Consider the following 9,545-nt stretch of genomic DNA (forward strand, 5'->3'; position numbering starts at 1 on the left):
ATTTAGGACCTTTCCCCCAAAGCATTATTTCTTTGGCGGATTTAGATCTCATTCAGTTATATAACAGTGCTATCTTTTAAGAAAAAAACCCTTGCAACACACGATAAACATTTATTGTACATTTGTAAAAGATGATATTAAATAGTTCGTATAATTATTAGATGATATAATAATTATACGAACTATTTTCGTGTTTCAATTCTCATCTTTTAAGGCGAACAAATAAAATTTAATAAAATATCATACTCCATATCATCATATCATAAGGAGTGTAGTACAAGCTGTTGTTTATTGACTTTTTTCTGGCAATTGGGACTCTTCATTAATGTACGAGTAGTCTATAGTTCTATACTTCTATACCAACATAAAGTCCATAAAATGCACATAAATTTACCTGATGAAGTCAATATTGTTCAGTTTAATTTACTTTAGTTTGACCATTCAGTGATCTGTTATGGTTGGATATAGTCATCAATAAACCATCAAAATTCTAGATGTGCTTTAATTGGCTGACCAACTTAACTCTCTAGCTCTTTATAGTTTTTCATTCCTAACCTTTTGCAGGAACTGTTCAACAGTTCAAAATATATATATATATATATATTTTTTTTTTCTTATAATCATATTCCTACTGGAGAATAAAAAAAACCCGAGCAAAAATGAAAACATAAAAGTCTTCTTGATACATCAAATGCCAAAACCGTTAATATATCAAAAACTTATCTTTTTATGAGATTCTCGCAGTTATTGATATAACTATGAAAATGTCATGTCGACTAAATATTATTGTTGATTTATTTACAGTTACTTTTTGTTTATCAAGGGGAAAAATACGCAACTAAAAAAAAAGAAAATTAAATACTGTGTACTTGGTTTAATAAACAACTTGGATGCAATTAAAATTTTATTGAACTGAAAACCCAAATGACAAAAATGTAGAAGCCACTAGGTCAATACAACATGATCAAAAATCCAAAATACACAACTTTTCTTTGGCATGATAGAATCATATCATGTATAGAGTTATAGACTATAGTTGTATACTTTATAATTCGTATATATATACGAAGTATTTACAACCCAGGCCAAGTATGGTACATAACTCAAACCCAGACAAGCTTACAAATCATGAAATGTATTTTGACTATTGTTATACATTGTATACAACTCTTCTGTACAAAAATGTTCTTTCATAGTTCGGTATTTAGCAGACTTCATTTCTGTGAATGCTATCTATGAACAACTAATATCTCCTTAATCTGTGTATATATAAAAAGCCTTTTGGTGTTGTGTACCTGTTACCGAGAGATTGGTTTTAATGGTTGTGGATAGGGATTTGTCCAGCATTCATCGGTTAGGACAGCTTTATCCCATCGCCTTCTGAAGACCTTGTATTCGTTATAAGATTGTCTCCTCACCTGAGAAGTATTGAAGAGTTCATTAAGCATCTAAAACTGCACTACAACTTTTGCTGCGAGAAAACAAACCAACCACACTGTATTTTTCGAGCTGTCAAAACTTTATGAATAGTTGTGTTACTCAAAACTCTTTATTTCGACATGTTACAGATGCTCAGACAACCAGAAAGATATCATAATGTTTTTAATCTACATACTATTCTAGTCCCTCAATGTAGAAAACTACAGCTATACTAGTCATGCTGCATGTTATCGCGATACTGCTATAAATTAGCAGAGATTCATCAATCATATAATATTATATATTGGTAAGTAGATAGATAGTAAAGCATTCATCCAGAAGACTTACTTCAACCCGCTTGTCAAGCACGTGGAGTTGGGGCTGCATGAGAAAAACGGCAAAATGGTTAGATACATTAAGTGACCCTTCCCAACAAGATTAGAAAACTAGTTCTGCAGCTCCACATAGTTTTGCATGAAAATACTAATCAACTAGACAATTACTTCACAACCCGAGGGATGAAGTCATGAAGAATAGGTTATTGTGAATACACTATTGCTCACCTTTTTTCCTAGCGGCTCCCCTAGTGTAGGCAGGCCATAATGTATCACATACTCAGCATCTACAACCCCAATTTTTTTGGTTCGATCTCCCTGTGAATAGCAAATAAAAAACCTATAATTATACCGAGGAAAATGCACAAAATAAAGTGCGACAAATAATGAACACCAAAGACTTGCCTGTGCACAATATCCCAGCTGCATGTCCAAACCCCAAGCATGGATCAAGTCATTCTGCAAAACACATTGGATTAAAACATGAACAATGCCAAAGCATGTTTTGTGAAGGAAAATTCAATACCTCTACACACAGCAGGCAAGTTTATAAACTAATTAATTATACTGCATTACTGCCTCATTAACTTTTCTTTAATAGCACATTGATAAGATTGGAAATACAAACACTTCAACAAAACTTTGTGATGAGATTTCAAAAGCAATATTATATCATGTATAATTAGGAGATAGTGAGATACCCTAAATTCCTTGGGTAAAAAAAAAGAGAGAGAGAGATCCCATAAATTCTAGAGATATTAGCTGCAGATCATAGGAAAGACAAACCTGAATCATGTACCATACACAACGCCATGCTGCTCGAGAGAACACTGGAGCCATGACTTCTATCCACCTGCAACACATCAAAAGTCTTATTCGGCTCTTTACTCCCTGAATATATTATATAGTTTAAGGAGTGCCACGATAATTATTCTAGCTAGCTAGTTTCTCTTATCCTTTTAAGGTAGAGAAATAATTACCCTGTACAAGGAGGACCAGAACTGTCTTCATCGCATTCATTATGCTTGTATGTTCTCCTACAAAGCATATAATAGCTTCAAGTTATCTTACAACCAAAAAAAAAAAAAAAAAAAAAAAAAAACCCCGCTTTGCAATGTATGTTCATTTGTCAGCTCAAAACATAGCAGATCCAGAGTTGATTAAGCAGAGAGTGAAGTAATGTAGAATTGATGCAAAAGAGTTGGAAATGTATCAGATTAATTGTGCAGGCAGAAACGTAAGCGACCAAAGCTATGACTGCACATCAAGATGCCAAAGTAACACAAAAATTACCTGTGAACTTTTCCTCTCCTTCCCCGAGATGTAATCTGGTGATGCACCTCTGATCTGTTACCATCAAGTGCTGGCTGGGAGATTTCAAGACCCTCCTCTTTAACGATAGATACATACCTACATTAAATATATAAAGGCATTAAAAGCAACCCAATAAGGATTAAATGGTGTCAATCTAAAAACTTAGCAAATGCAAAACGGATGGAAAAAAAAATATACACAGCAAAGGGAAGCATGGCAAAATTTTGCATTATTACATCATATTCTAACAAGTAGATATGCGGCTTGACAAGGAAAATTAAATGCATGCACTTAACCTTAAATGCACATCAAGCTTGTGTTTCTATGACAACATTGACAAGATTGACAACCTACAAGATGATCATAAGGCTGTTATCAACTTCTTCAAATTAGCAGCTTATGTCTCACGTCTCACCCAAATTCGAAAACCAAAGATTTTTGATTAAGTGGTAGGAAATGACTTTAATCATCTTGCAGAAGAATGAAACTACTTACTACTGTATTTGACATTTTTGATGTAATAACTTTGGCTCATAGTCTAACAAATAAGCATAAAATTATAATTCACTCAATCACAGAATCATAATAATCATCTAAATGAGATTTCATCATAAAAAATTAGTACATGCTTTACACATGTGCAGGAATGCAGGATGGTACACACCTTAAAGGATCAAAATAGTCTACTCCAATATCTTCATCCCAGAGAAAAACATATTCATAGGCAGCAACTACATCTGGGTGCATGAATCGCTTTGCAAACCACCTATATCACCATAAAAGACCTGAGCCAAGTCAGGATATAAGCAATTAATCTGATATTAAAGACAATGAACATTATCCATGCCAAAAAGAAGCTAAAGGGTAGCTATCACATTAAAACAAGCATGATACGACAAGGGTGATACCATTTAGTTTGATTGATTGCAGATATGTGTATGACCCGATCATTCCACGTAAAATCCTTCCATTGATCAAGTTTACCATCGTAATGGAAAAGCATCACAGAAAAACCCCTCGAGAGAAACTGAAATACCACATGAAAAGAAGTAGTATGTTATGGGCGACACCTATGCTAGAGCAGTAAGCCAGCAAGAGCACGGTTGCAGATGATAATTACCTTTCTAACCATTGCATTCACAAGTTGTTTTTGCTTAATCCCAACAGCAACTGCCAGCAAACTCAGTGATGAGTTACTTTTCTGTTCAAGCAAACTTAGAATTGATCAAATATTCCACAAAAAAGAGTGAGCATAGTGAAAAATACACCATGATTGGAATGATAAAAGCTTTCAGCTAAATAAGTAAAACTCTAAATTGCTAGCTGTTAGCTGACAGTTGCCTAAATTGGCTGAATAAGACTTCAACCCTTGTTACTTGGTTGACAGTTAGTGAAATAGCCTCACTAACTAAACATGCATATGAAAAAAAGGAAAGGAAACATAATTTACCTCTGGAAGGCCCCATAGTGGTCGCATTTCCAAGTTAGAATTCTTCGCAACAATACCTTGAGGCAATGACTCGCTTCCACGAGGTCTGCACTGATTCTAAAATATGAAGGAAAAAAAAAATAATAAGATAAAAGGCACACAGTCTATTATTATCTGGATAGGAAGGAAAACAGACCTCACATCTATTGCCAAGCAATAGGTCCATACTTCCAGCTAGCCCCATTTTTGGAGTATCCTGCACAGGAAGACAAGGTTATTCAGGTGTTGCTAGTCTTGCTACACATTGTTGGTTGCAAAAATCAAAAGAAAGCCGAAATTTATCTCTAGGAAGTTCAACTTATAAAAACATGTAGTATTTGGTGGACAGATCATACCTGTCTGTAAACTGGTAGAATAAAAACACTCCCTATCAAGTAAATTAGGACAACTGCAGCAGCTGCTTGAAAAATACTGCAAATACATGACCTTCGGCTTTTTGTATCAGGAAACATTGCAATCTGCATTTATCATAATATCATCAATCTCATGTAAAGGAAGAAAGCTAGTATGAATGTCCTGGTGCAGACTCAGAAGAATTTATTATTCCACCCTTAGCATACAAAGATTACAAACATACTAAGATACAACAACATTTTTTATCGTTTCACAATGAATCCTATTTTACCCACGACGAGTACACAATCCAAACAGACCAAACTTTATAATATCAAATCAGGCTCTAGAAGAAAGAATATAGCTTATTTTCCCTATTTTAACGATAACTAAGGTTTAGGATTTACATGTATTGCTGAAGAAGTGTCAAAGACTTCTTCAGCAATGATGTCCACATGCCACTGAGGTTAGCTACTTCATAACATATATCTCATTGGGATAATTCACAATAAGGAAGTTCTTCTCCTAAAACATACGGAGTACTACATAAGGCCGACAAGGGCAAATTATAAGATGCGCCTAAGATTAAGCGCTCCTAGATGATGTAGCAACAATGCAAAAGGGAGAAAGGGGGTCAATCATCTAGGAGGTGCTATAGAAGATGAGAGCATAACTATATCAGTCCTAACTCCTAAGACATGTGGCACTAATCACTCTGAAACAAGCATAGGCATCATACCAATCACAGGATTCGCAGCTCACAAATAACCATGAGCTATAGGTCCTCATATGCATCAAGGTGCTCATTATATTCGCATTTTCGCAGAAACTACAGCTGAACATCACAGAAAAACAATAGATTGTCTACTTGTCTGATTACAAACGAAGCTGATTTTCTAGCATGATCAGTTGAACTTTGACTTAGTCTCATAAGCAAAACTCATTCTTGCAGCATCATAAACTAATAAACCCTATCTAGTACTCAATAAACATCCTTCATCAATCGAAATTAGAGGCAGTTAATCATCAAAACAGAATTCTGCAACCTGATTAACCAAAATTTTCACTTTTCAGACAATTTTAACAAAGTAATAGACATTGTTTTGACATTTTCAAAGTAGAAATGAATAAAAAAAAAAAAAAGTATTCATCATCAAACAACTACAAATTATAAATTGTAAAAAAAAAACCTGGTAATAATATAATCATCAATTACATAACAAGCAATATAAACATGTTAATAAACAATTAAAATATCATTCCTTACATATATTATTAAATTAAATTTAAAAAAACCAATAATAGAATAATGTAGAAAAGTACTTACGTTTTTGGCAGCCATTTTTGTCTTTTTAACGAATTTCAAACTGTCAACATCTTTTTCAATAATATTACTACAAAACCTTCAAATTCTAGCTCCTCTCTTCCAATAGGAAAAATGACCCTGAAATTTAAGCATAATTTCATCAATAATTATCCCATTAACATAAAAAAAATTAAAGAAAAATACTACCTTTATAAAAAAAATATTTATCAAAATTCAGAAAAAGATTATAACTTTATACTCACCTGTTTATATGATTTGAAATTGGAATCCCGAGGGATTCGGTTTAATTTCTTTCTGGTGTATATAGATATCAAATTTTCAATAAATAAGATTGAACGCATAAAAATTATTGAGAAAATTCGACAAAATCAAAAAAGATTTAGAGAGATAAAGACAGAGAGGAGAGAGAAAATGTGAAGCGAATAGCAAGGGGCGCACGGTCTTTAGCATTAATGCCAAAATTAGTATGTACTTCGTAATTTAACTAAGTTAAAAGACAAAGATTAAGTAGAGGTGTGAATTCAGGTAAACGATCGAGTTTGGGTTGGGTTTGTGGGGTCGGGTCAATTCGGGTTAGGTCATATCGGGTTAACACCGTAATCTATGCGGGTCAGGATCGGGTCGGGTCATACTTGAGTCGGGTCGTACATCTTATCGGGTTTGGTTGGATTACATTCGGGTCGGTTGAATAATCGGTCGGGTTTAATTCGGGTTTTCACGGGTTAACACGAGTTAGGGTCATTCTCGGGTTCGAGTCGGGTTTGGTTCAAGTCAATAATTTGTGGGTTATAATCAGGTCGGGTCATTCTCGGGTTCGGTTCAAGTCAATAATTTGCGGGTTATAATCAAGTCGGGTCTCGGGTGCGAGTCGGGTTCGTTTCAAATCAATAATTTGCGGGTTATAATCAGGTCGGGTCATTTCTAAGTTGAGTCATTCTCGGGTTCAAGTCGTGTTTGGTTCAAGTCAATAATTTGCGGGTTATAATCAGGTCGGGTCATTCTCGGGTTCGAGTCATTTTCGGGTTCAAGTCAGCAAGTCAATAATTTGCGGGTTATAATCAGGTCCGGTCATTTCCAAGTTGGGTCATGTTCGGGTTCAGGTATCAAATATTAGGTTAATCTGGGTTGCAGGTTGATTTTAGGTCCGGTCATATCGGGTTCGGGTACATTTTTTGAGTCGGTTTGTTAACAGTTTATGTAATGACGTTCACATTTAATCATTATCAATTTCTTCATTTATTGTAAGAGAAGTAATTTCGGAGAAGTTTAAATTCGAGCTAATAAGTTCACGTAAGTTTAGATAAGATATATATACATTATAAGTTCATATTAATTCCAGTAAGATAGGTTTAGTTTAGATTTTTAGAAGATAAGTTCAAATCCTATTCTGATCTATTCACATTGTTTCCACTCATTTTAGGGATAACAATTTCAGATAAGTTCATGTTCGATATGACATGTTCATTAAGTTTAGATAAAACACAATAATTATAAGTTATAAATTCGAATAAAATAGGTATAGTTTGAATAAGTTAAAATAAGTTCAGTCCCTATTGTATTCACAATGCTTCTACTCATTTTAGGGAAAACAATTTTAGATAAGTTCATATTTGAGTTAATAAGTTCAAATGAGTTTAGATAAGACAAAACAAATTCCAACTTAAATAAGATATCCGAGTTACTTTACTTGAAATTATCTAAACTTTTTTTTTTCTAAACTTATTTTATTTGAAATCATCTAAACTTTTTTTATTTTTTATAAGTTCATATCCGAGTTAAGGTTTTTTTTAATGGCAATATATATTTTTTTTTGAAACATTTGAATGGCATGATTTAAAACGTTTAAATAAGATTAAATAGCCAAGTGAATAATAAAATTAGAAAAAAAAAGACCAATAAAAGGAGCTTAAATAGTTATATGGTAGTTTCTTCAAAAAAAAAATAGTTATATGAAAGTTGAAAATAAATTAAGAAAAAAAAAACCCCAATTTGGGTTGAATTTGGGTCGGGTCAGTAACAAGTCGTGTTAATTTTAGGTCGGTTTAGCAACAAATGGGGTTGAATTTCGGGTCGGGTTAGTAATAGGTCAGGTAAAATTTGGGTCAGGTTAGTAATAGGTTGAGTTAAATTCGGGTCGATTTAGTAACAGGTCGGGTTGAATTCGGGTCCGGTTAGTAACAGGTCGGGTTAAATTCGGGTTTTGACGGGTTAAAACGGATTTGGGTCAATCTCGGTTCAGGTCGGGTTTGGTTCAGGTCAATAATTTGCGGGTCATATTCAGGTTGGGTCATCTCCAAGTCGGTTCATTTTCGGGTTTGGGTCTCAAATACTTGGGTTAACTTGGGTTTAGGGTTGGTTTCAGGTTAGGTCATCATTTTTCCGGGTTCAAATGGATCGCTTAATAATCAGGTTCAGATCGGTATTTCGGGTCGGGTTAGCTTTTGACAGCTCTAAGATTAAGGGGTAAAAATCGATTTCATTTTATACGAGCTCCCTAACTTACATGGAAGGTGATTAAGGATTTTGCTCCTACCAATCGGAATGCGCCACGTGGACCAATCAGGTCCTGCCAAGTGTCCCCCAGTTGGAACAGTCAGGGCTTCCCACGTGGCACGCGCTTATTCGTCCACCTTGGACCTGTTATGTCAAGACATGTGGCATACTCCATGCCTAATGGAGAAACCGGCCACCCAGGCCCAACTTCCGAGGGAAGCCCAATCGGCCCTAGGTTTACCTAAACCTAGGATGGGCACGTTTTCCAAGGTTATAAATACCTCCCTTAATCCTCATTAAGGGGGAGGAGAGAAACATTACGGAAAAAACACATTAATTACACACAGTAATAACCGGCTGATCTCGCTAACAAAGCAGATTACCTACATTAAACACTCTCACCTAGAGAGACCAAATCACTTTAATTTCCGTATTAATTACTCCTTAATCAGGTACTAACTTGACCGTTGGAGGCGGAGCTCCCAGGAGTCTCCGTTATTTTGCAGGTACAGACGTCCGGTTCCAGTCTCGGAATTGTAACTCTCCCGCAGGACATCAGAAAACCCCGAAACATCTGGCGCCGTCTGTGGGGAGAGTACTTCTGAGATGGCATCCAAGTCTGTACCGACTCCTGAAGAGAGGCGTCCCCTAGACGACCCTCAAGTTCAGTCGGACCATGATACCGAAAGTGAATTTGAAGTTGAAGCTCATACAGCTTCAGACGGGACCCTAAGGGCCCGTCATACCCGTCATACCGAAAGGAGGGAACGGGAGCATCTTCAAACAGGAAGCGAGCCAGCAGGCGCACCGCCTGTTCGGCAACAGCCGACTGATG

The 9,545-nt window shown here is 35.5% G+C and overlaps 1 protein-coding gene across 2 annotated transcripts; it reads right to left on the reverse strand.

The window, feature by feature from the left end:
• Window positions 1-969: 969 nt before the first annotated feature.
• On the reverse strand, window positions 970-6,685 carry LOC110736433. Of its 2 annotated transcripts, XM_021916651.1 has the most exons (15): window positions 6,460-6,685; window positions 6,218-6,334; window positions 4,893-5,015; window positions 4,694-4,753; window positions 4,519-4,614; window positions 4,189-4,269; window positions 3,977-4,095; window positions 3,733-3,834; window positions 3,048-3,164; window positions 2,735-2,791; window positions 2,541-2,607; window positions 2,160-2,213; window positions 1,983-2,072; window positions 1,768-1,800; window positions 970-1,418 (listed from the first exon to the last, which is right to left on the reverse strand). In XM_021916651.1, the coding sequence occupies exons 2-15, from the start codon at window positions 6,230-6,232 to the stop codon at window positions 1,299-1,301; spliced, it is 1,134 nt and encodes a 377-aa protein (XP_021772343.1). In that variant the 5' UTR covers window positions 6,233-6,334; window positions 6,460-6,685; the 3' UTR covers window positions 970-1,298. The 2 variants fall into 2 exon arrangements, with proteins under 2 accessions (XP_021772343.1, XP_021772345.1); XM_021916653.1 differs by lacking the exons at window positions 6,218-6,334; window positions 6,460-6,685 and adding an exon at window positions 5,630-6,137.
• Window positions 6,686-9,545: the final 2,860 nt, after the last annotated feature.

The sequence above is a fragment of the Chenopodium quinoa genome, unplaced genomic scaffold, assembly GCF_001683475.1.
Source record: "Chenopodium quinoa cultivar QQ74 unplaced genomic scaffold, ASM168347v1, whole genome shotgun sequence".
Taxonomy (NCBI): Eukaryota; Viridiplantae; Streptophyta; class Magnoliopsida; order Caryophyllales; family Amaranthaceae; genus Chenopodium; species Chenopodium quinoa.

Excerpts from the sequence above, each read along its gene's own strand:
- LOC110736433 (XM_021916651.1), bottom strand. Across the intron at positions 2,792-3,047 it reads AGGAGAGGAAAAGTTCACAG|GAGAACATACAAGCATAATG; the intron begins GTAATTTTTGTG and ends TATGCTTTGTAG. Across the intron at positions 2,073-2,159 it reads AGCTGGGATATTGTGCACAG|GGAGATCGAACCAAAAAAAT; the intron begins GCAAGTCTTTGG and ends TGCTATTCACAG.